Below are 24,021 nucleotides of genomic sequence, written 5' to 3'. Positions count from 1 at the left end.
TATTTATCTATGTGATATGAAGGGTATCAGAACACATAGTAGGTACATCGCTCATCCTAATGGCAGTTACTAAGCTCCATGTGTTAGAGTGCCAATAGAGCTATCCTCAGCTGAGGTTGTGAAGACTAAGTAGAAATATCACGAGCAAGAAAAGGACGTGATTTCTGCCGCTTACCTTCAGTCTAAGTGAGGTAAGATACGGGAGTGCCGTAAAAATAATTGGATAACTCTTCCTACTTCCTGCTTTCGATAATCCAACTCCTATTTTTTTGGTCTTCAGTCTTCATAATATAACCGAGAGAACGTCACCTCAATATTTTCTATGTGGAGCATATCAACCTTGGAGCCTTCCCCAGACTAGTCCTACTCCGCGAGCAAGCAACATCTATTATCCAACTATACCTAAGTAATAATCTAAAAAAAGACTGCCGTGACGGATAGCGGCTAAGGTTACATTGGTTCCTGGTAGGCCTGTCAGTCTCCACTTGAGAGCTGACAGAACAGGGCGGAAGGAAGGCGGGCATTCACATTTATTGATCCGCAAGATTTCAATTACACGGGCCATAATCTATCGATGGCTGAGATCAGCATCTTAGTAACATAAGCTATATTTACATGACCTTACCCATTCGCCTATTACCCCAGATGTCCTAAGCCTCATCGGGACGCTTCTGATGTCTGAGGTAAACGCATACGACAATTAAGGGGCGAGTTGTAGGGAATAGATAGACGAGACTGCCGGCACTAAAAACCAAAGACTTAAATAGATAGGTTAGGTTCCCACCAGAAATATTCAAGACTTAGAAACGTCTTAAGAGAACATCGTCTTCTACCCCCTGCCGGTAACTCACTACTTGCTTATTTGTCGAGTTCATCATACAAATATGAAAACCACGACTGCAATCATTGCTGCGTTGGCCTCTGCTGGAAATGTCCAAGCTCACGTAGCCGCGTGGGTGAAGGGTATGTACTGTCTGGTAAGTACCCCTGACACCTAAAGTCCCTACACTTAATAACCCCGACCAGAACGGTACGACACCCGGAAAAGAAGACCCGAACACAAACGTCGCTGTTAATCCCCTATTTGAACTCCCCAAGAGTAAATGGTGGATGCAGGCGGATCGTAACTGCGACAAGTTCCCTCCCGCTGACGGAGACTCTCTCGCTCTTCCGGCCGGCGGATCATTTACCGTCGAGCTAGCTCACAACCGCGCCCAGACCACCCTTTCCTTCGACGGGAAATTCACCTCGGAATGGCCAGACGGAAGGAATCACCCTGAGGATTGGCATAGCCCTCTACCTCCTGACCCTAACAAGTGTCTCGACGCTAACCGTGACGAGTTTGGCGGTGCTATGCATACACATAACGAGACAGACTCGGCCGGCAGCGCTTTTGCCATCTCGTATAACTCCGATATTTCCAAGGTCACCATGGAGAACTTAGCCGTTTTCACTGTCTTAAAGCAGTGAGTCGCTCTCACACTTTGTTCGGATGATATGATAGAGACAAGTGACTGATCATTCATAGTACCCCCTGGAAACGTCTGGCGACTTACCAAGTTCCCAAGGACCTCCCTCCCTGCCCAGCAGGTGGTTGCTACTGCGCAGTATGTATCCCGCCCCCTTTTGCATTTGCCGATTTGCCTTGAAAGTGGATATTTTTGCCCGGGGTTAGAAGTCTCTCGCCCCAGTGAGGAACAAGATACATTATGTTGGAAGCGATTACTAACCCCCCTTGGCTCTGTAGTGGCTTTGGGTTCCAAGCGGATGCGGTGAACCGAACATGTATATGCAAAACCTCAGGTGCCATGTTACCAACTCTCAATCTACAAAGAAGGTGGCCTCAGCCAAGCCTGCAGTATTGTGCGACGACAATAAGACGCCGTGTGTCGAGGGAGCCAAGCAGATGATTGCCTGGAACCGTGAGTCTCCCTCCCCTCTCATCTTGCCTGTATAGTAGCTATTGCTACATAGGATATCATTCTCACACAATGACCAGAGCAAGATGGTAACAATATCGTTACCGCCCCCGGAGTCAACCCAGGCTATAACGAGAAGATGGGTTGGGCCAACGGTGCCCAGAACGACATTTTCGAGTAATGCGATCCGTGGCCTTGTAGGGATGAGACATCGTCGCGTTGGGGTTCTTTTTTTTAGTAAGAATGGACGATCGTTTCTTGGTCTGCTTACTCCAAAGAGAAATTGCTTGAGTTTAAACTAGAGCTGTCTATTGTTATCGTGGTTACGACCGCGTACTTTCCATTCTTGTTGTATATATTTCCTAGTACCTCGGTATACTTGGTAGATTGCATATAGACGTTTTCGTACTCCACTCGTTTATCATTCCAAGCGAAATGTCGCAATTAAAGAGATACTCTTCGATTGACGTATAAGGCTTTTGGCAACGTACCGATCAGATAGGTCCTCGAAATTCGAGTAGCCTACCTTGTAGCATAACTCACGTACCTACTATGTAGGTAGTTTGAATAGTTTGCAGATGGTACGTGTATCTTCCATGTTTCGCATCAGGAACCTCGCTGATGGTTGGATTGGAGAAACTTCGGAGCGCCTATTTCCCACGCTACCGGCAAATCTTCGGGGAAAGGATCTCTAGCGAGGTGGGCTACGGTCATCCGGCCCGTTAACCGGCGCCGATCTAAACTCCATTGAACAAACACTGAGCCATCATCTCCATCCAAACTTCCCCCGATTTACATTCCGGTCTTCAGGGTCACAATTCATACATGAGCGGTCTTGGAACGTCACAAACAATCAAACGGAACGAACAAGCCGGACTTATACTCATCCAGCGAAAGACTACCCATGATCCATGGATATCACCCCCGCGATGTTTCCCGCCAAGATGCGGCTTCTGTGAATTCCGTACCCCGTTGGTTAAAGTTGGTGGAAGTTGGTTTTCGTTAACGTAAAATGTGTAGTACGCGGTAGTAGCGGGGCTGGAGTCGAGTTATATAACTACTAGGTACGTTCGTAATTAAATAACTTAAACCTTGATTCATTTCTTGTCCCCTCTCTTCTATCTTTCTCTCTTGCTCTCAGCATATTTCATATACACGATAATACCCGTGTGAAGTGCTATAACAACCCATCCATACTCTATATTCTCTACTTCATCCACTTAAATCACGGCGAAGATGGCGGATATCGACGTGGAACAGGTCCTCAAGAAGCTTTCTATGAGCGACAAGGTCGACTTGTTGGCGGGTATCGACTTCTGGCATACGAAGGGGCTTCCAGAACACGGAATCCCTTCGCTACGCTTAACTGATGGACCAAATGGTGTTCGAGGAACCAAATTCTTCAATGGCGTCAAGGCCGCTTGTTTCCCCTGTGGGACAGCGTTGGGAGCTACCTTCAATCAAGAACTGCTAGAGGAAGCTGGAAAGAAGATGGGAGAAGAGGCCAAGGTAAAGGGAGCACACGCAATCTTAGGACCTACTATAAATATGCAACGAGGTCCCCTTGGTGGTCGAGGGTTCGAATCGCTTGGTGAAGACCCATTCTTAGCCGGTTTAGGTGCTGCCGCTCTCGTCAGGGGCATCCAGTCAACCGGAATCCAAGCTACCATAAAGCATTTCGTGTGTAATGACCACGAACACAAGCGAAATGCCGTGCAAGCAATCATAACAGAGCGAGCACTGCGCGAAATCTACGCGCTGCCATTCCAGCTAGTAGTCCGAGATGCCAACCCGGGCTCATTCATGACGGGTTACAATGGAGTTAACGGAACATATTGTTCTGAGAATCCTAAGCTGCTAGATCAAATGCTTCGCAGCGAATGGGGATGGGATGGGATGGTAATGAGCGATTGGTATGGTACCTACACAACTACCGAAGCCGCTTTGGCTGGCCTAGATCTTGAGATGCCTGGTCCTCCACGGTTTAGGGGTGAACCGCTCAAGTTCAATGTCTCAACCGACAAGGTTCGGAAACACATTCTCGACCAACGCGTGAAGGCGATGTTAGAATTCGTCAAGAAGTGCGCTGCTAGTGGCGTGAAAGAAGATGCCCCCGAAGGCACAGCCGACACCCCTGAGACGGCTGAGCTGTTGCGGCGGATAGGCAATGAGGGGATAGTGTTGTTGAAGAACGATCAAAAGATTCTTCCCCTTCAAAAAGACAAGAAGGTACTGCGCCCAGCCTTTGTTTCACGAAACCTTCCGTAAGTCGCTAATATTTGACGTACAGACTGTTGTCATTGGACCTAACGCCAAGGTTGCAACATACCATGGAGGTGGATCTGCATCATTAGCTGCGTACTATGCTGTAACTCCGTTCGACGGTATCAGCAACAAGCTATCTTCACCACCAGATTACACAATTGGTCAATATTCACACAAGCTGCTTCCCCTCCTCGGCTATTCTACTAAATCAACAAAGGGAGAGCAAGGAATAACCATGAAGGTTTACGTGGATGGTCCAGAAGTCTCGAATAGGCAACCTGTTGACCAGCTTGAGTTACTGAAGACGGAGATGCTCTTCATTGATTACGAAAACCCACATCTAAAGGGCCCTCTATGGTATGCGACCCTCGAAGGATCTCTAGTTGCCGAAGAAGACGCCACATGGGAATTCGGAGTGGTCGTATCCGGGACGGCTAATCTTTATATCAACGACGAATTGATCGTTGATAATACCAAGAAGCAGACATTGGGAGATGCATTTTTCGGGAGCGCTACTGTAGAGGAGAAGGGCTTCTATAAGCTTGAAAAGGGCAAGACGTACCGCTTCCAGGTTACCTTTGGATCGAGCCCAACATCTAAACTTGGAGGTGGTGCGGTTCTTCTCAATGGCGGCGCACTTAGGATCGGTGGTTGCAAGGTCATCGACCCTAAGGCTGAGATTGTTCGCGCTGTTGAGCTAGCTAAGGGGGCTGAGCAAGTAATCGTGTGTGCCGGCCTCAACGCTGAGTGGGAGACTGAAGGCAACGACCGTGCCGACATGAGCCTCCCTCCTGGAATGGATGACTTGATATCTGCTGTTGCCAAAGCTAACCCTAATACGGTCGTTGTTATGCAATCCGGTACTCCAGTAGAGATGCCTTGGATCAGGGATGTAAAAGCCCTCATCCATGCGTGGTACGGCGGGAATGAGACGGGAAATACGATCGCGGATGTTCTCTTCGGCGATGTAAATCCATCGGGGAAGCTCAGCTTAAGTTTTCCGGTTCGCGTCCAAGACAACCCGGCATATTTAAACTACCGAACTGAGGGTGGCCGCGTTGTCTACGGCGAGGACGTCTATATCGGCTATCGCTATTACGAATTTATCGACCGCACAGTCCTATTCCCCTTCGGGCATGGTCTCAGCTATACAACTTTCCACTTTTCAGACTTGTCAGTGACGGACAAAGAGGGTGAGCTGACCGTATCGCTGGCAGTGAAGAACACCGGTAGTGTAAAGGGTGCCGAGGTTACTCAAGTTTACGTAGCACCAAAGCAGAAAGCTAAGGTAAATCGGCCTATTAAGGAGTTGAAAGGGTTCGCCAAGGTGGAGCTGGATCCGGGTGAGACTAAGATAGCGACAGTGAAGGTACAGACAAAATATGCGGCTGGCTACTGGGACGAAGAGCGCGACCAGTGGTGCGCCGAGGAAGGAGAATACGAAGTCATAGTCAGCAATTGTAGTGACGTGACACCGGAAAGGTCTATTAGGGGTTCGTTCAAGGTGGCCGAGACTTTCTGGTGGTCTGGAATATGATACTCATAACTGGGTACTTACCTAGGACTTAGTATAGGGCTAGCAATGGAATGGTATGAATTTATTTTATTATGCTGAAGTTGTAGATTCTCAATTAAAAAAAACAATGATCATCGCACCTAAAGATAGGTACCAAGTACAGTACTCTCTTTTCTTACTCCCTGTACTACTCCAATAAATCCCCGCACCTAGCAGTGGTGATAGATTACATAATGCGGGGTTGGTTCCAGTTTTCTTAACGCGACGGGCGCGGGTCTTACTCTTACTAATGAAGAAAATTGACCCTTCTATGCTTCGTTCATATCGTCAGATTAATAAGACAAACGACGTTAATTGCACCCCGAAATCTCGCTTGCGAACCGATATTTAGCGATGATTCCTAGATGGTTATCGCACTGATGCTATCAATCTCCCCATAACGCGTCTAGGATTTAACCAACAATGGCGCCCCCTACGATCCTCGCCCACAAATCCTCTTTCCTAACCGCCCAAACCCTCCAGCTCTCCCAGTCCCTAACGCCCAGCGCCACCTGGCGCGCCTCCAACAGCCAGGTCGCCGAGGGCGGGCTACCCGATAGACTAGTCGACGAGGTGCTATACCGCGCTAACCACGTGTTGCTGCAGCATGCGCGCCGAGTATACGCTCCCCAGGCCAGCCGGCATGTCGCCGAACAGATCGAAGCTTTGTATCTGGAAGCTGCAGAGAAAGCTGTTCGAGGTAATGGTGCGGGGGTAGGCGGCGGCGGCGGCGAAGAAGAAGAGGATGGAGACGAGGGGAGAGAAAGGGGGGATGAGGGGGCTAGATTTTTAAGGGTTGGTGCCGATTTTGGTATGTTTCCTATACATTTCATATTTCACCTTTTTGATATTTACACCGCGGAACATGCAAATATCTAAATAATCGACTAACCATACCCCTTTCTCTTACTAGCATCCGACGACGTCGTCGCCGCCCTACCCAGCACATGGGACCTGCACTCTGCCACCCAAGCCGCAGCACACCCCGCCGAAGCAAACCGATACGCGGATCTCGCATCGACGCTTACATCCCTCGCGACACAACGCAAGGAGGCTTCCTCGCGCCTCGAGCGTCTACGTCGGATGCGTGGACTCCTCGCCCCTTTAACATCATTCCCCACATCCGCTTCTTTTCCTCCTTCTTCCTCCTCCTTCTCCGCATCCACCTCCGCCCCGCCTCCCACTTCCAACGTTGGGGGAGTTATAGATGCGATGGACGGAATAGATAAGGTTCAACCTAATCTAGTAACCCGCGAGGGCGAGTTAGAGAAAGAGCTCGAGCGCATGCGCGTCCTACTCGTGCGCGTAGCAGGCCGCGTCGCGCAGTTACCTGATGCGGGACCGGGGACTGGTGAGGATACCGCGATGGAAGACTTAGAGGCTATAGAGCGGGGAAAGGTTGAGAAGTTGCTTGATGAGTTTTAGAGGCGTAAATGCTAACTCTCCGTTTGATGATGAGGCTTTGAGAATGAGGCGTTATGGTATGCTGGGTCGCTTGTTGATTTGTTATGTACTGATTATGATACCCCTAAAATTTATGGATAGATGAAATTTAAGTAACTTCACTAAATGTAATAAATTTAGCTAAATGCGATGAGAATTTGACGAAGTTGACTTTTAACGTTTTTCTATTAAAAAAAGAAAGAAAGAAAGATATACCCGGTACGGGCAAGTCAAATTCAATTAATTATCAAAATCCAGTTGTGAGCGGTGTTTTATGTATTCTACCTAGGAGATTGATAACTAACCCATCAACGAAGTACCTATTGATACCTCCTGCTTTTTCACTGCCAAAGGCCAACCCGGTCTTCCGATTTAAGCTCCAATAGTCCACCAACCTTGCCTGCAGTAACTAATGTCGTACATTTTCATGACAATCCATCTTTACTAAGGAGTTGGTATTAAAGATAAGATGCTCTTTCTTCTTTGCTCATTATCCCCTTCTAAAGTAGCATCTTTGGAGCTGTCGTCGACGTCGAGGCCTTTGGAACTCTTTGGCTCGTTCTGCTTGCCGTCAGCGATATCCTCCTCATCATCCTCGTCATCGTCCTTATCACTCTCGCTGTCGTCCTTGTCTTTCTTGTCGTCCGCATATGGGTTTGGACGAACTACGCGCAACTTTACAATCTCTTTATCCTTATCCTCATCCACCACCTTGTAGTACACACGCAAGCCGACAGTTGTGACAGCATTCCACGGATTGCTCTCGAACTCGTCCTCCTCCTCATCCGGCAATCCCACAGGTGGCGGGGGAGAAGGTAGTGTAGGTTCATTGGCCTGGCGTTCGAGTCGAATGTCTAATTCTCGATCACTAATCTCAGAGACCGATAAGATATCGCTCTCGTCAGATGAAGACTCTTCATCATCCTGACTTTCTCCTTTCTCCTGAGACTTGTCATCTTCGTCCAGTTTGGGGCTTTCACCTTTCGATTCCGCCGGCCCTTTAATTAGGTCGACGTTATCTTCAACCTTAACAGAGCCGATAATCTCACCCGAACTTGATACCTCAAGCTGTTCTTCAGATTTTGGTGATACATCCGTAGAAGTTTTATCAGGCTCTGGAGTGGTCTTGCTGGGCTCTGTAGACGGAGTCTCGATTTTGGGATCAGTAATTGATTCAGAACCTGGTTCTTTGGATTCTGGCTCCGGGGTCTGACTTGGAGACACTACTTGAACATGCTTTTCCTTGTCAGGTTCTGGTTGCTGTTCTTTGGAACCTTTGGCCTCCTCGGCAGCCATCTTGAACTTCAGCTTCTCGGCTTTAGCAGCTTTCTTGGCCTGTGCCTTCGCTTTAGCCTTTGCTTTTATTTCCTGGTTCTTTTTGTGAACCTTGACGTGGAGATAATGTTCATTTTTACGATCTTGCATGATCTTCTTCTTAAACTCCTGGCGCTCCTTCTCCTTTTTTCGCTTCTCCGCTTCCTTTCGGGCTTTCTTTTCCTCGGGGGTTTCTATGATCTTCCCTTTGCTGTGGGCTAGATCATAAGACATCCCGACAGCAACCAACTTGTCCCTACGATCTCGCGCATTGTTCCGAACAACCTCCTCTATCGGCAGCTTACTCATGTAGCGAGTCGCGTTGATTTTTAGCAGGACAGTGTATTCGCCTTCTTCTAACTCCAACTCCACATTGACCGAACGATTCTGACAGTATGGGTTAATGCTGCGTACGACATAGTCTTCTTGTCCGTTCTTATGCAAGCGAAAATTTAGTTCGAACCGGTACTGGCCCTCAAGGCCACGGTAGTATCGATCGTCAAGCTGAGAAAGCACGATGACAACCGGGCCGGCCTTTGCTAGCGAGAAATCGAAATAAGTATCGTGGTAATCTAGTGTCCAAGGAATCGAAAGCGTGGTCCAAAGGGAGGTAACCTTCCACTCCGGTCCAAAGAGTCGAGTTCGGTCGAAAGCCTGGTATTTACGAAGTAGATCGTCATACGAGATCCAAAAATTGCCATCGTCGCCAAAGCGATGATTGAGCTTAAGCAACCATTCTGCCGTCCATTCTTTGCTGCCGTCAGCCCATGCGCCCTTCCATTCTCCCTTTCCCCATGGGTTCTTCAACAAGACAAGGCGGTGGCCGTCTATATCAACAGCCTTCATGATCGAATAGGCATGAAGTTCGACGATCCCCTTGCGTTCACCCCATCCCACGCCCCACATACCTGTAGAGCATCCGAAGAGAAACTCATCGTTGACTTTCATGAGCTCCTCTTTCCAGAAGTACTCCTTGTCCAGGATATCTGAGGCATAGAGCTCCGAGGTAACTCCGCCGGTGAGGTCCTCGATACCCTCACCGGTATAGCCACCTTCGATCGCTGTGTAGTCCCCGTGCGCCTTGGCATAGGCCTTCTCGAGCAGTGGCAGCCAGGTCTCGTTTTCATGCTCACATTGAGCAAAGTACAAGGCGCCGGACCCACTCTGGTAGGCCTTTCGGTATTGCTCTTCAGAATTGATCCTTTCGCGATCTTCCCAAAGCATGCGCTCAAGAAAACTCTCGTCAAAATCGGGTTTGGTGAGAAACAACTTGTCATCGATGATCTCGGAGATCCACTCGCCGTCGCGGTGGAAAACGAAGCCGTAGACACCAACTTGCTCGTCGCGAGCTACGCACACCCTCTCAATCAAGCTAGGTTTGTTGCTGAGGGTACAGAGAGCAGCAAGCAGCCAGCAGTCGCCGTCACGACCCTGTCTGACGTCATTAGCGGTGGGACCCTCGATATAAAACTTAGGATCATCAAAGATGTCGACCACACGCTTGACGCTCTTCGGGCTGAAGTCTGAGTCTGGCTTATCTTCGATGTTGCTGAGTGACTCAAGCGTATCACGACTCCCCCATTTCAAGTCAGACTCAAGATCAAAATGAGGATCTCGGTATTTCTGATTCACTCGGCGACACTCCTTTACGATTTTGGCGACCTTGGCTTTGCAGACGGCAGCGGCTTCTTCGTACGACGTCTGAGTGTTTGTGCCAACAGCCTTGGCCGATCGTTTCGCTGCTTTTTCAGCGTACTCATTATGCGGAATAACAGTAGTTGCTGATGAAGGGTAAGTTAAAGGTAGGGTTAGCAAGTCCCCAAATTCTAGGCTGAAGACGAGGAAGAGGGTGGAGGGTATAGAAACTTTAGATAACATACCTTTCCCAGGGGCCTTGGTAGTAAACTTAGCCCAGAAATCGTCAATGGCTTGCTGGGGAGTTTGTTGCTTAGGTTTCTTAGGGGTTGGAGATATGGTCACAGGCACCTCCGCCATGACGGTACGGCCTTCACCGTCCTGATTTAGATATCCAGCCTCCGAATGCGGTGCTGGGAATACGGCCGACATGATTTCCGAAAGTCAGGTAAAAGTAAATCTACACACTGCTTGACTAGGTAGGTAAATATTTTAAGAGGAAAGTGTCAAGTATCCAGTTACCTTCCAATTTTTGCCAACTTGAAAGGAAAGCACGTAAGTGAGGAGGAGGTGGATGATCACGTAGTTCAAACCGTAGGAGGGAGGAAACCACGTTCAGTTCAGGACTTTGTACTAGGTGGGCAGTTTGGAAAAAGAGAAGTAGGTAAGGGGGCCAAGGAATAGAATGGAAATACCCTTAGCTTTAAGGAGAGGCTGACACTAACATCTCACAGGAGAGGGGAAGAGGGAAGAGGAGGAGACACAAAATAAGAGAGAAAATAAGAGAAAAGAGAGAAGAGAGTGACCGATATTACTAAGACTACTAGGTACCATTGTAGGACTTTCCAGGGCCGGGGGGGGTCTGGAGGGATGCTAAGGGAGCAGTTTGCGGCGTGCCGGAAATTCGATAAATCATCTTAAACCTTGAAGTCTTTGGTTAATTCGTTCGTCTTCATACGATGAGAAGTGAAGAGCTGAAAGAGGATGGACGAGACGAGGGGTTGGAGGGGCAGGACTAGTCAAGCGAGAAGTCAGACTCGATAAGCTATTCGTCCAAACCTTAAAAAAACGGGGTCGTGGAGTTGGGGGCCGAAATCATTTAGCAAATAGGAATATGACTTCTCAGCCCTTGTTTTATGGGTCTCCCGTTCTTCCTAAATCATTAGTTAAAATGACGAATTAGAGACCTTAAACTCCAAAAACAACATCCAGCTCATACTACAAATCCGCTTTAATCTTACTGAACAAAGCCGGAACGTGTTGGCAAAGTTGGCATACAGCTACGATAAACCACTCGCCGCTTAAGTACTCGTTTAGTTCCCTGCACGAAACAACTCCTCAAACGTTGAGTATTCCTAATAGCCACCGAGGCAATTCACAACCCGGCAGATGCACGGCAGGCTGCTCTGCCTTTTCACCCAGATTCAGAAACTCATACATAGAGCTATGTGATTTGATTTCCATTCCACTTGATCGTTAATAAGCTAATGTTATATAATCTCTCGTCGTCTACTACCCTCCGTGGCATTCGTGGCTTTCAAGTTTCTTCGGAGATAGGTCCTATCAGCTAACCTAAAGTAAGCTGAGAGGGTTGAATGCCTTCTCATTCTAAAACCCGAAATATATCTAGCCATATAATTGATGATCCTCTAACACCTCTATCTAGGTGCGTACCCAGGTAGGTAGGTATAGTTGACCCTTATTAATTCACACAAAGTCCTTTACTTTCTCTTCGCACCAGTTGAAAAATTCTTTCGATCTCCCTGAACCCCCTTCCCCTTCCCCCTTTATCGCTAGAAGAAGATCCGCCCTCTGTCCCGGATGCCACCTCCCATCACATATCGCATAGTTTCCAGCTTTAGCTTCGTCCATAGTTACCTCGTTCGAGAAACCCATCCACATGTACGTATACGAGCCATATACCGGATCACGCAGCGTGGGGTACACGAGGTAATATTTAATCAGATCTTTGACATGACGCCAGATATTGGTGTTATAACTACCCGGGTTACCGCCGATGTGGACGATTCCGCATCCGAAGGGCCCGGATTCGGACTGATGTCGTGCAAATTCGGTAGCTAGGAACCAGTTTCCTGTCTTCGACTGGGCGTATAGTACACCCGCGTGCTTCTCGCTGAAAGGATCTTCCAAAAATTCCTTCGTAATCCCGTTTATCGGACTCGTCATTTCGACGAGGATCGACGCAGCCCACACCACTCGTACGGCGTCCTTGGGGGACTTCTTGGCCGTCTCGGTGAGAATGGGTGTTAATAGTCGTGCTAACAGGAAATGTCCAACCGAATTGGCGGTAATATGGTATTCGTGCCCCTGGGCAGTTGGCGGGGCGTCCTTCCAACCGCCAGTGCCCGCGTTGTTAAACAGGACGTCAAGTCTCCCGTCCGGTCCCTCGCTGTCGAGAAACTGTTGCGCAGCCGCCTTGACGCTCTTGAAGTCTGATAAATCCATCGGTACAAATTCCAAGCTTCCTACTTTTGCATCTTTATCAGAATAGTGAGCTTTTATGCGATCAATAGCCTCCTCCGCGTTCTTCTTCGTCCGTGTGAGCATATACACTTTTCCACCGGCACCATACAAGACTCGCGCGAGCTCATATCCTATCCCGGATGACCCACCCGTCACGATGAACACCTTTCCAGCCAGGTTGGACACATTGGCTTCCGTGATCGGTGCGCCATCGCGAGGAGGGAAGAATTGTGTCCAATACGAGTAAAGAGACATTGTAGAATTTGTCACCAATCCGTACTTGAACTACAGAGTGTACAGAGTCAACAGAGTGCAATAGACATGCGCAAAAGCCGAAAGGACGAACTAGCTAATTAATATTACACCAAACCCCCTAGCTCGTAGCCGCACATCAGCTTATGGCATATTTTATGGGGTAGAAGGACGGTACTGTAAGCACTTCGCATCCTTCCCGAGGCACCAGTGTTACACCCTCGGCCAGCTTTATTCAGCTCGATAGGATACCTATCGAACTACTGACTAATATAGCTATTAATGGCGATGTGCGGTACTCGCATCGCAGCTGCTCTGCGTAATTATGCGGAGAGGTGAGAGACTCAGGCCCCTAGAGAGTAATGATCGATGGCAACTTCGTGTGGAATTACCATGCCCATCCAAGGGATATCGGACTTTAACCCAATGGCTTCACAATGCTCTACATTCCTTCAGCCCTCTATTGCAGTCCACGCGGCCCTATTCACCTTTTGGGTCATTCGGCTTGGGATTTGCCAAATCTTCACATTCAAGCCTTCCGAGTAGCATTTGTCAAGCTCGGAGAGGAATATTTCCCATAAGTCGCTATTGTCAGGAACCCCCCCTGTGGTTGGACATCTCCAGCCATAATACAGCCATATTCTCAACTGCCATGAGACGGCTCTAACAACGTATTCGGAGGCTGTGGCAATAACTAAGGTGTTGAAGCCCTCGGCAGACCACCGCCGGCACTGGAGAATCGCGATAAGGGCTCGAAGGTCAACCCGGTCTTGTGTTCTCACGACGAAGAGATTTCCAATCGTTGTGTCCTCTAAACGACCGGTTATCATAAGGTTTTCATGGCTGTCAACGTGGTTCCTATACGAAAATGCCCAGCCAGCTTCAGGATTATATTGCCACTGCAACATCCGCGACGAGCAGATGGCGCCAGCGAATACAATGAATTGCTTCGCGTCCCTTTTGTGGACGAAGCGCGTGATCTTATTTGTGTAAGAAGTAAGGATGCTCCCGAAAACGTCGGACGGACTTGCGCCCGGAAATGGGGGGGTGAACAATTCTGGTATCAAGAGTTCTGTTTCCGGATTACCAATGTCAATCGTTATTCGAGCCGCCGACAATTGTGGCGGGTCCGAGGGTGGAGGTGTAGCGCGCGCCGGGGCGACGATACATCTACCTCGATAGATATCTTTAAGTGTACGTTTTAAGGATTCTCCAAAATTCGGACTTAGAGTCTTTAATTCAGAGCTTAGTGTTTCTGTTGGTAGCCTAGCCATATAATTGAAGACGGAGAAGTCTAGGTCGCAAGTAGAGCAAATAGACAGGCCGTGAAGACCGCAAACATATCGATGGTCGGAAAGCTGAATATACCTGGCCATATTGTTAACTGATAGAAAACATATGTGTTTATATCTTTGGTGTAGGAAACATAAGAAGTCTTATTTGGCTGGATACATACCTAGTAGGTAGGTAGGTATTCCAGGTAAAGCAACTCGAGTTTTTCGTTTCAACTGTCTAGTAGGTAAGACTGGTAAATATCTGGTTACGTCGCTGATAGCTGCTGCTTGTTAAATGTCATTAATAACGCAAGTACGTTCTGTTTACAAGGCAGAACGCATCAATGATCATCAGGAAGGTCTAATACTTGAGATACGCTCTTTCTCGTGAATCTATTTCATACCTTCCAGCTGCCCCTCTAATATAGAGGGTTCGTAAAGCCACCTAGTACCTACCTATCTAGCAACATCTACAGGTACCTAATCGTCCGGATGAGGAGAAAATAGCACATTTGAGATCATATTGTAAATAGTGAGGTCGAGAAGAGATCATGCAACTAATTACCTAGGTACCTACTTATTCAGGGGTGGGTTATATAAGCAAGTGGTTTGGGGGTACCGATGTTACTAACATGGGTGCAAAGAGAAGTATTCACGAGCTAATCGCTCCTCATCCAAGGCGAATCGGGTTTGACGGTCACGGCCGTAGATGATACAGCCAATTTTGGTAGCTGAGAAGAAGATGACATGTGGGATGACTACTATGAACAGAAGCAACATACCCTTCATTGAATGTCTATTGGAGTAAGTCGGGTATTAGGCATAGATAAAATGCAACTTGTCCCATGAATTTATGGCCTGGAATTCGGTATTTGACCGTGGTCTTGGCTCTATTGTTAGAGTAAATGGTAATTATATTAGCCTACTTACCTAGGGATACATTGTTGGGACAGGGTTGCGATTAATTACTATCTATATTGGCATGTTTCGAATATATATTAAAAAAATCAAAAAGTAGGTAGTTGCTTGGGCGTCTTGTTTGTTATATGGCATTTATTAATAATAAATACCTACTAGATAGGTAATTATCATGGAGCAATAGGCGAACTAAATCTCTATTGAATAATGGACTATGATTATTAACAGATTCGAGTTCTAGAATCTAGCTTCACTAAAGCGAGCACAAGCGCAGATCGCAAGATCTTCCCATTGTCGCTCAAAAACGGAGTTCATTCCGTGAGTTCGGGAATGAGAAGCTGTCTGACTGTCCGACAAATGCTTCTTGCCTAGGTACTAAGCAGCTACATAGTATGTAGGTAGGTATGCCTCCCACGCTTCCCACGCTGCCAAGGTAAAGATGATCTTCAATTCTAGCGTGGCTGTGGCGAATGGATGCCGGTCTAGCTAGGTCTAGCACGCATTGAATTCAATTTTCAATCAGGGAAAGCTGGGATAAAGATCAAGGCAAATCGCTGAAGATCTGGCGAGACCCAGATACGGCCTTAGCTGGTGGCCAAGGCATAATCCAGCACAGCGGAAGACCCGCCCGAGCGAGTTGACTCAGGCTGTCAGGTTAGCTTTCAGGGGTATCATCTTCCGTCCGATCGCATACTACGACGGTAGTGATCTTCAGTGATCTCCAAACCCCACAGGGCTTCGACATATTAACTCCCCTGTATTCGTACATTCATGATCAGAATATATTTTCTTTGTTGGTGGTCCGAGATGAGGGTTTTTTTTTTTTTAGTTGCGTGCGAGTGATGGAGACCGATATAAACATCACAGCAAAGTGAATTGCCAAATATGAGTTGTGTTTCATAGGGAGGTAGTCATCTAAAGCTCTATATTGAGAGAAATGAGGAAAGGTCAGAAAGCCTGACCGAGTTGCCGAGTTTCTCATCAGCCAACGCACCGACATTCTGGATGCACATGCATAATGCATATGGGCATAATACGCATGAGTACCTACCTAGTAGTGTTTACTTTTTCTTTCTTTCTTTCTTTCCGGGAGTCGAAGCTCATGGCTCATTTAGGAAGCTGACCCCGAATACTAAAAAAGGCGTGAAACATGTTCCCCTGAGGGCTGATAGGTTCGTTTGAGAAACAATACGAAAGCCCCTTGCTTGTTAATGGTCACTCAGCCCTCGGTACGCGAGAGCCGAAGTTTAAAAAGATATTAGAAGAATCGTTCCGGCGTTCTCGCCCTCCATTAGCGAGAAAAAAAATCAATCAAATGATAACCTGGAAGCCTGGACTTTTCAGGAACAGATTATCATGTTCAATCGAATGGTGATAGGAACTTTTACTTGCCAGATGCCCCATCTTTCCATTGCCAAGAAGATCTTGCTTTGGTGGGTCGAGGAGATTTCACTGGACGGGAGAGCGCCAGCTAGAATCGAGCACTTGCATGGTGGCGTGCCGCCGCACCTGCGCACGTCCGGCATCTGAGCATTTAGACTGATGAGGTGAGAATTTGGTAGAATCTCTCGTCTTTAGGTTGACGGAAATTTTTCTCTAAGTTGGAAAGATCGTCGGTAGTACTTCAGATATACACAGCAGCGCAGTAACTGTCCGGAGTAGAACAGTGCAGTGCAGAAGCAGAAGCAGTGCAGAAGCAGTGAGCTTTTCCACCCCGCCACTCTTATTTATGATCCATCGCCTTCCATAACAAGTAACCTACCTACTAGGTAGGTACCTGTTAAGAAATCCATGAATTGTAGTCTGTTAAACCCGAGCCTGCGGTTGCGGAGGTTTAGGATAGGGGGCTGACAATATGACCTAGCAGCATATACCTATATGTAGGTAATTACCTTGTCTTCTTCTATAAGCGCGTATGGTAAGTAACTAGTCGCGCGTGTATTGGACGAGCGCGCGGTAAAAGACAATATAGTAACGAATTTATAGTACCAGGTAGGTACCTAGGTAATTACGCTGTATGTAGTTCGGACGGTTCGGATAAGAATAATAGAGGGTTGCCGTTATTGTGCGCGCGCTTAACATTAACTCCTGCGGCTATTAGCAGTAAATATTTACTAAAGTAGGTACTTACTCACAACAATAGCGGTAGTTTTTTGCGGATAATTGTGTATGAATAGGCTATCTACGGTTACTAAGTAATACTATGAGTTGCCTATTAATAATAGAGATGTTCAATGTTACGGTAAGACGATGGCGAGAGTTGAAAGAGGAAGAATTGAGTTGACTGACTCGATACTAGTCTGTCTCCACTAGTGCCAGAATACGGGTACCTATCTAGGCGAGCTTTAAGAAGTTGATAGAGGATACGAATAGGGCGTGTTTCACCATTAATCCTTGCTAACCGTTAAGTTGGTGATTCGAGTACATCCATGGATACATCCATCTAGCCTATTAAGGCGCTGATGGCAGGTTGTAGCTGCCAGCTCAGCGTCAGCGTATGCTGTACAGCACTAAACCTCGCATGCATCCACGGATATCCAGGTACTGAGGTACCGGACGTGTATGTACCTACCAGGTATTGAACTAGGAGGGCTTGTACGCTAAACCCTACCTGACCGCCCGTCCAAGGGTTCTCCCTTTTTTCTACTCCTTCATCTTCTTCACCCTCTTCACAAGTTCATCCTCATCCAACCAACTAACCCTCAACCGCATGCAAGTAACCTTAAGGGCCATCTTATAGACCGTTGCAGACTGCTTCGGTCGGTCTTCACAAGAACTTATTCATCTATTCCACATCCGGATTCCGGACTTACTTGTCACATCGTACAATACATGCCAACTGTTGAACAGAGAAGCCAACTCATCATTCTTGGCTTTTAGTAGTACCTACTGTTGTACAGTTGTCGGGTTACTCGATGACATTTTTACATCGTTTTCTTTATTGTATTGTTTAATAATATGGTCATTGCTATGTTAACCGAGAAACTCCAGGTAGACTAGAATCTCGTCGTGTTTCGTTTTAAACATCAATGTGCTACCTATGCGTACCTACTACGCGTACTACATAGGGAGGACATAGGTACCTAGGTAGGTAGAGGTCGCGCCGCCCGGAGCATTTTCGAGTAACCCAGCCCTGGAGGTCTCGTTTTTGAGGGTTTGCACTTCTGACCACTCACGATGCGCAAAACTGTTGTTCCTCTTGTCATGGCTGAAAAATTCAGGAACAACGCGCCCAATGCCACTCTGGGGTGCTACCCACCCACCAAATCACTATATCAGGCATATCTCTTGTCAAGTCAAGAGAAGAAACTAAACCCCCTAGCAGTTTCACCCTTAGCTTCCACAATTAATTTCCGTCCTGGTGGTGCATTATTATGCTTCCATTTATTTGGTTGCTGCATCTTCCTGGTCTCCCTAGTCTTCCTGACTAAATCTCTTTGTCAAATGTCGCTGACTACCCTTTCAGGGCTTCAAGGGCCTTGTAAGTCTCTTTGTCATCCACTTTTTAGGCAGTGCCACCATCTTCTTTAGATCCGTGTGGATCTGTTCGAGCTCATCGTGAAATCGAACCCCTGACTCCTTGACCCGGTGTCACCACACGACCGAGTGGTCTATTATGGGCTCTTAATATATATCTCCAAGGTGAGCCGCTTCGGAGCTTTCTCGTTGGTCTCTTTTTCCCTCCGTGCCCAACTATTGTGCCTTCACGCTCTTTTCTTCCGCTCTTGCTAGCCGAGTTTTTACCACACTCTTTTTTTCTTGCTTCCGTCTTGATAGCCAGCTAGCTGTCGGCTTATTTACTTCGTCTCTCTTTTGACTATATATCTGCCACCTCCCTGCAAGACAGGTTTCCTTCTACAACAGCCAGGATCGCTATCCCTTCGACTCTCATCTTAGCTCGGCCTCGTCTACCAGGAGATCTTCAGATCTATAGGACCCAGGCACCTACACTTCTATCGTTACGCACCTGATATCAACATAACTGTCACTCCCGAATACAGTTTTTTTCAAAATGCGATTCCAGCAAAGCTTACTTGCCTGCGTGGCCCCGGCTCTCGTCTCGGCCATCACTCCGCCGAGCATCCAGGGTATGAGCATCGTCTTCTCCGAGGACTTCGAGGGCTCCGCAGGTGCCTCGCCTAAGAGTAATGTGTGGAACATCATGGATGCCATCGACACCAATAACGAAGTCCAGACGTACACGACCTCGAACCAGAATGTCCAGATCAGTGGTGGCGGCACCGTTCAGTTCGTCCCGCGAAAATCCCCCTCTGGCCTATGGACCTCAGGTCGTATTGAGTCTAAAGGGTCCTGGACTCCCGCACCTGGAAAGGTCACCAAGATCCAGGCAAACATTCTATTAGGCGATAACCTCGCAATAAACAAACAAGGACTTTGGCCTGCCTTTTGGGCTCTCGGTGACGCCATGCGCCACGGTACCGAATGGCCTCGCGCCGGAGAAATAGATATTATGGAACAGGTCAATGGACTCCTCACCGGTTACGGTACCCTCCACTGTGGCACCTCCGTAGGCGGCCCTTGCAACGAGCCCGTTGGGCGTGCTAAGACCACCGCTATGCCCGCCAGTGGCTTCCATGTCTGGGGCGTCACAATCGACCGCACCAATGACGACTGGACAAAGCAGACCATCTCATGGACGTTGGATGGCAACACCTTCTCTACCGTTACTGGAGCTGATATAAATGATGCTCCTACCTGGTCCGCACTGGCTCACAGCCCTCTGTAAGTTATTCCCCGGGTCAATATATTCTTGTGCCATTTACTAATGATGTTTCATAGGTACGTGATCCTCAATGTTGCCGTTGGCGGTGACTGGCCGGGCGTTCCCAATCTGGTAAGTACCTACAATTTTCGTCCACATTTAACCATAGCGTCCATCGAGGCTAACCTCTACATGCATAGCTCACGCTAGACGGCTACGGCAGCATGATGGAAGTACAATGGGTTGCTATCTACTCGTCTTAGACGAGGTTCCTAGTAACGTGATATGATACACCAAAAATAGAATTGGGTGTATATATGGGGAATGGAATTTGGCGTTTACCAGAGACTGGGTTCGGAATTTTGGATGAGCCTCGAGATACCTATTTATGTTACGTGATTTTTGCTACATCTCTACCCTAAGAAGTAAGGCGCAACTTTTTAACGCCTCATCTGTTTTGGAAGACTATTTTCTGCAGATACCCCCCCTTTTTGCTTCTATTGAATGCAACGAATGGATCCGCGATCTAGTATATTGACTCGCTAGACGCGCTTTGCAATTCTACGAAATTCTTGGCTCTTTGATGTAGTATTGGTCGTATTTTGGTCTACTGGCTATCATGGATGTATCCAACACGATCTTTTCTTACCCGGACGGAATCTTAGCTATCAAAATTATAGCAAAGTACGCGAAAAGGTAGACGCTTATGAGCAAGTCTACCTACTTCGTACCTTGGTAGGGCATTGGAATCTTTGTCACAAGCATCACTCAAGCTTATACGGGCGTGTTCAGCTTTCATCGACTCACGTCGCGTCAAGGTAGTCAACATTTACACCTCAGTCAAACTATGTCTTATTAGATTAAAACGAACCAACAAAGTCAGATTTACGAAATACCTAGTCCGATTCTAGATGTTCTTATATCAGGTACCGGGCATAGCCGGATGGGCGTCCAGAATATTCGCACTTTGGTAACGCTACATCGTGTATCGGAACTAGGTGTCAAGCGATGTTAGATGAACCCTTGACGTAACGAAAGATACATGAAAGGGGGTAGTGACTCACATAAGGATTCTCGAAATCAGTACAATCCTGTTCTCCAAGTTGCTTACCCCTTTCTATTCTCTCCTCCTCGCTGATGCCTTGCTCGGCCAGCTGCTTTTCGCGTCGTCGGTTCCTCGTAACGAGTATAACCCGCCATGCAACAAGCAAGAAGAACTCTAGCCCAAAGCATACTGCACAGGCAGCGGTTCCGGGAATATACCTCGGCTTTACAGATTCTTGTTAGCTAGGAATTCGAAATTTAGGTGCCGGAGAATGAGTGCTAGATAAAGTGGAAGGAATTCCAGGTAGGCGGGGAATTGAAGAGACGTACAGCATCTTTGGCTTTGAAGATTTGAGAGCCGACCATATTGCCCACACAGTATCCAACAAAGGTGAAAGATGAGGTCAGCGTACGCTTGGTGCGGCCGGCGACGTTCGAGGGGATCAGAGTCCAAGCCAAGAAGAGCGCTACTACACAGGGGACAGTGATGAAAAAGCTAAACGTCACACCCAAGACATTCGTCAGCAGTATTCTGGGTCTCAATTGCATTTATCAAGAATGTAGGGTGTTTGGTAAGATGGACCTACCCTGTCCATTTAGTCCACTTATACTGAGGCTCGTTTGGCAGCGATGCCATGATGGCGAATCCAGCTACTGGTGGGATAACAGATACCATCATGAAATACCTAGAACTTCGGGTTAGACAACTCTCGATTCTTCGAAATAGAAACCCTCGAGTCTTAACTTACAGGCGCAGATTCTTCTTCCTGCTTGTAATAATGCCGATACAGACGAACCACAGCACAGACGTGATATTCTTTGGAATGTCGAGGAGAATAACTTGCAAGTTGGCTGATAAATTATTAGTTATTATTACGCTTCACGTAGTGGACGTTGAAGTCTGCCGTCAACTCACTGAACCCTGCATTGGTATTTATGATCGAGCCGAAAGCGGTTATGCCACCATTAGGCACAGAATTCAGAAACGCATTGAGACCAGCGAACCAGAACTACCAATCGCGATATCGGCTGCTGCGTTAGTTACGACGCTGAATCGATATTTTTCTTTGATCATGGATACTCACGCATGGGTCGATCAGGCATTCTCGGGCCTGTTTCCATTTCCATTTCTTGATACCAGTCTTGTCATGGCCCGTGTTATTCGACAAGATGCGTGCGTTCGCGATCTTCTTCTCCTCGGGAGACAACCACCGTACTTCGGATGGCGTACCTAGTAGGAAAAGGCATAGACAGCCGACGAGAATGGTCATACTTCCAAGAAACTATTCCAAGATAATGGCCATCAAAATGTCAGCACAATTCCAGATTAGTCGTAAGGGAGGGCAGGCTTAGCATACATAAGACATGTATCTCCAGGCCTGGAACTCGGATCCACGCTTGTACTGAACCGAGCCGATCCCGTAGAGGATGAGGTTGGCGATGACACCAAAGCCGGCGTTGGCGCTCTGGAAGACCAGTGATCGCGACGCATGCTCGCGCGTAGTGTACCAGCTCCCGACGACGAGGATGAATCCGGGCGAGATGCAGCATTCGAAGAAGCCCTGCAAGGCCCGCAGCGTGACGAGCTGTGTGAAGTTCTGGGCGAACCCGACGCATAGTACTACTACGCCCCAGCAGAGCATGTAACACGACAAGGTTCTCCCCATGAGGTACCGCTGCAGAATGATGTTTGAGGGAAACTCGAAACACATGTACGTGATGTAAAATACGGTCGTGAGCCACGAGTACTGCTGTCCGTGCAAGCCGGTATCCTTCGAGAGACCGAAGGTGGCTTGTGTTCCGATAGACGTCTTGTCCGTCTGCTGGATGCCGTAGCAGAGCCACATGAGAGGAAGAAGGTACCTATCGGCTTTCCTCTTCAGTTTACGGTATTCCTCTTCGCTGTAACTTGGAACTGTCTTCTAGTAAGCTCGCAACTCCTGGTAGCCTTATCATCGAGCTATGAATGAAGTGAAGTCTAACCTGCGTCATCCTGAATCTCGCCGGCCGCAACGCTACTCTTCTCACTGATCTCTGCGTCCATTACCATCGCCGGGTCCTTCTCTACGTCTTTCTCTTTCTCTTTCTCCGAGTCGGTAGGGATTTCCAAAGGTCCCTTAGCCTCCATCGGGAGCGTCGCGATCTCTAACGCCTGAGTCATTGTTCGCGAGTTACGACCTAGCAACGGACCCTCGATGAATTATTATTATTTTTTCGAGACAACTACAGGATAAGATCTTCGAACGCACAGGATACAAGATACAAGGGATGATTCCTGATTATATGTATGGCCGAGCTCTGGAAGCTACATATTCCCACCCTAATCACCCCGCAGGATAGATCATTGTCACGGTAAGACGTGAGGAGATAGGGCAGATAAGCCTACCTACCTGGGAACTAGGTAGATACCCGCGGGAGATGGCACAGGTGGGTGGCGTCTAGGGCTTGCTCTCATCCCGGAAAGGCATCCACGCATATCTCCAAATAGACCGAGTGGCGGTTGGGGTTTTTTAATGGGGGTTCGGGTTCTGATGAACGATGTCTCACTCCTCTTCTACCGGTATGTAATACCCCGGATATAAAACGAACTTCTGGTCTTAACCATCCAAGACAAGGCTTTCGACATTACCAAATTGCCATTGCCATTCTCTTTCTTTTCTCTTTCGTAATATCGCGTGTCGATATTCCACGTGGCGACAGATCAACACCCCTATGTATGTAGGTATTGATGGATGTACCTATATCGTGCTTGGGGTGGGGTCTGGGGAAGATCATCATAATACTACCTTGTGTAGTAGCAGGTATGTGTATGTACGAACACTCGGACGCTGGAACATTACAACATCACATACATACTAGGTACCTAGTATATGTATCTGATGTATCTTGCATCACACCTAATATTCCTTATCAAAGCTGGGTCTACATAATTCGGTAAGCAAGTTCGGCCTGGCTATCTGTGTCTAATCTATTTCGGAGAAAACCGATGCTTGTTTCAAAGCCAAGAGATTCATTCGAATACGGGAGCCTTATAATAATTATATTCTTCAATATCTAGGTAGGTATCTATGTCTGGGTTTTCGGATTGTGAATTCCGTAGTGTTAAGAATTTAAGATTGTATGCAACTATAAGGCTTTAATCGAGCTATCGATCATTTATCCACCTGCCTAATATGAACATATGCTTATCTCGAG

At 47.6% G+C, this 24,021-nt stretch overlaps 8 protein-coding genes across 8 annotated transcripts; 4 read left to right on the top strand and 4 right to left on the bottom strand.

The window, feature by feature from the left end:
• Positions 1-432: 432 nt before the first annotated feature.
• GGS22DRAFT_174430 (uncharacterized protein) lies at positions 433-2,508 on the top strand. The gene is made up of 4 exons (XM_047963092.1): positions 433-977; positions 1,027-1,466; positions 1,529-1,607; positions 1,748-2,508. Exons 1-4 carry the CDS (start codon positions 885-887, stop codon positions 1,955-1,957), a joined length of 822 nt encoding a protein of 273 aa, XP_047814482.1. The 5' UTR covers positions 433-884; the 3' UTR covers positions 1,958-2,508.
• Positions 2,509-2,705: 197 nt separating this feature from the next.
• On the top strand, positions 2,706-5,800 carry GGS22DRAFT_174428 (glycoside hydrolase family 3 protein). Its single transcript, XM_047963091.1, has 2 exons — positions 2,706-4,148; positions 4,210-5,800. Exons 1-2 carry the CDS (start codon positions 3,156-3,158, stop codon positions 5,719-5,721), a joined length of 2,505 nt encoding a protein of 834 aa, XP_047814481.1. The 5' UTR covers positions 2,706-3,155; the 3' UTR covers positions 5,722-5,800.
• A 196-nt stretch (positions 5,801-5,996) lies between these two features.
• On the top strand, positions 5,997-7,334 carry GGS22DRAFT_81441 (kinetochore Sim4 complex subunit Fta4). The gene is made up of 2 exons (XM_047968167.1): positions 5,997-6,550; positions 6,653-7,334. The coding sequence occupies exons 1-2, from the start codon at positions 6,163-6,165 to the stop codon at positions 7,162-7,164; spliced, it is 900 nt and encodes a 299-aa protein (XP_047814480.1). The 5' UTR covers positions 5,997-6,162; the 3' UTR covers positions 7,165-7,334.
• A 263-nt stretch (positions 7,335-7,597) lies between these two features.
• GGS22DRAFT_81435 (cysteine proteinase) lies at positions 7,598-11,090 on the bottom strand. Its single transcript, XM_047968166.1, has 2 exons — positions 10,377-11,090; positions 7,598-10,277 (listed from the first exon to the last, which is right to left on the bottom strand). Exons 1-2 carry the CDS (start codon positions 10,561-10,563, stop codon positions 7,627-7,629), a joined length of 2,838 nt encoding a protein of 945 aa, XP_047814479.1. The 5' UTR covers positions 10,564-11,090; the 3' UTR covers positions 7,598-7,626.
• Positions 11,091-11,367: 277 nt separating this feature from the next.
• GGS22DRAFT_174423 (NAD(P)-binding protein) lies at positions 11,368-12,863 on the bottom strand. The gene has a single exon (XM_047963090.1). The coding sequence runs from the start codon at positions 12,697-12,699 to the stop codon at positions 11,839-11,841; it is 861 nt and encodes a 286-aa protein (XP_047814478.1). The 5' UTR covers positions 12,700-12,863; the 3' UTR covers positions 11,368-11,838.
• Positions 12,864-12,877: 14 nt separating this feature from the next.
• Positions 12,878-14,203, bottom strand: GGS22DRAFT_174421 (uncharacterized protein). The gene has a single exon (XM_047963089.1). It carries the CDS (start codon positions 14,139-14,141, stop codon positions 13,320-13,322), a length of 822 nt encoding a protein of 273 aa, XP_047814477.1. The 5' UTR covers positions 14,142-14,203; the 3' UTR covers positions 12,878-13,319.
• Positions 14,204-18,831: 4,628 nt separating this feature from the next.
• On the top strand, positions 18,832-20,244 carry GGS22DRAFT_81385 (glycoside hydrolase family 16 protein). The gene is made up of 3 exons (XM_047968164.1): positions 18,832-19,802; positions 19,860-19,914; positions 19,983-20,244. The coding sequence occupies exons 1-3, from the start codon at positions 19,072-19,074 to the stop codon at positions 20,043-20,045; spliced, it is 849 nt and encodes a 282-aa protein (XP_047814476.1). The 5' UTR covers positions 18,832-19,071; the 3' UTR covers positions 20,046-20,244.
• A 424-nt stretch (positions 20,245-20,668) lies between these two features.
• GGS22DRAFT_81394 (MFS general substrate transporter) lies at positions 20,669-23,213 on the bottom strand. The gene is made up of 9 exons (XM_047968165.1): positions 22,810-23,213; positions 22,185-22,741; positions 21,912-22,109; positions 21,743-21,836; positions 21,576-21,678; positions 21,414-21,512; positions 21,157-21,322; positions 20,847-21,050; positions 20,669-20,776 (listed from the first exon to the last, which is right to left on the bottom strand). Exons 1-9 carry the CDS (start codon positions 22,985-22,987, stop codon positions 20,759-20,761), a joined length of 1,617 nt encoding a protein of 538 aa, XP_047814475.1. The 5' UTR covers positions 22,988-23,213; the 3' UTR covers positions 20,669-20,758.
• Between the last annotated feature and the right edge of the window lie 808 nt (positions 23,214-24,021).

Source organism: Annulohypoxylon maeteangense, assembly GCF_022496945.1.
Source record: "Annulohypoxylon maeteangense strain CBS 123835 unplaced genomic scaffold GGS22scaffold_24, whole genome shotgun sequence".
Taxonomy (NCBI): Eukaryota; Fungi; Ascomycota; class Sordariomycetes; order Xylariales; family Hypoxylaceae; genus Annulohypoxylon; species Annulohypoxylon maeteangense.
Note: the sequence above shows the minus strand (reverse complement) of the source record. Positions and strands in the feature narration are given on the sequence as shown.

Bases quoted from the DNA above. Each gene is read 5' to 3' on its own strand.
- GGS22DRAFT_174423 (XM_047963090.1), bottom strand. From the start codon at position 12,699: ATGCTCACACGGACGAAGAAGAACGCGGAGGAGGCTATTGATCGCATA.
- GGS22DRAFT_174430 (XM_047963092.1), top strand. From the start codon at position 885: ATGAAAACCACGACTGCAATCATTGCTGCGTTGGCCTCTGCTGGAAAT. The intron at 978-1,026 runs GTAAGTACCCCT...AACCCCGACCAG, and splicing joins TGAAGGGTATGTACTGTCTG to AACGGTACGACACCCGGAAA. The intron at 1,608-1,747 runs GTATGTATCCCG...TTGGCTCTGTAG, and splicing joins CAGGTGGTTGCTACTGCGCA to TGGCTTTGGGTTCCAAGCGG.
- GGS22DRAFT_81394 (XM_047968165.1), bottom strand. From the start codon at position 22,987: ATGACTCAGGCGTTAGAGATCGCGACGCTCCCGATGGAGGCTAAGGGA. The intron at 21,679-21,742 runs GTGAGTTGACGG...ATAATTTATCAG, and splicing joins AAATACCAATGCAGGGTTCA to CCAACTTGCAAGTTATTCTC. The intron at 21,323-21,413 runs GTAGGTCCATCT...TGTGACGTTTAG, and splicing joins AAGTGGACTAAATGGACAGG to CTTTTTCATCACTGTCCCCT.
- GGS22DRAFT_81441 (XM_047968167.1), top strand. From the start codon at position 6,163: ATGGCGCCCCCTACGATCCTCGCCCACAAATCCTCTTTCCTAACCGCC. The intron at 6,551-6,652 runs GTATGTTTCCTA...TTCTCTTACTAG, and splicing joins AAGGGTTGGTGCCGATTTTG to CATCCGACGACGTCGTCGCC.
- GGS22DRAFT_81435 (XM_047968166.1), bottom strand. From the start codon at position 10,563: ATGTCGGCCGTATTCCCAGCACCGCATTCGGAGGCTGGATATCTAAAT. The intron at 10,278-10,376 runs GTATGTTATCTA...ACCCTTCATCAG, and splicing joins TACCAAGGCCCCTGGGAAAG to CAACTACTGTTATTCCGCAT.
- GGS22DRAFT_174428 (XM_047963091.1), top strand. From the start codon at position 3,156: ATGGCGGATATCGACGTGGAACAGGTCCTCAAGAAGCTTTCTATGAGC. The intron at 4,149-4,209 runs GTACTGCGCCCA...TTTGACGTACAG, and splicing joins CCCTTCAAAAAGACAAGAAG to ACTGTTGTCATTGGACCTAA.
- GGS22DRAFT_81385 (XM_047968164.1), top strand. From the start codon at position 19,072: ATGCGATTCCAGCAAAGCTTACTTGCCTGCGTGGCCCCGGCTCTCGTC. The intron at 19,803-19,859 runs GTAAGTTATTCC...GATGTTTCATAG, and splicing joins GCACTGGCTCACAGCCCTCT to GTACGTGATCCTCAATGTTG. The intron at 19,915-19,982 runs GTAAGTACCTAC...CTACATGCATAG, and splicing joins GGCCGGGCGTTCCCAATCTG to CTCACGCTAGACGGCTACGG.
- GGS22DRAFT_174421 (XM_047963089.1), bottom strand. From the start codon at position 14,141: ATGGCTAGGCTACCAACAGAAACACTAAGCTCTGAATTAAAGACTCTA.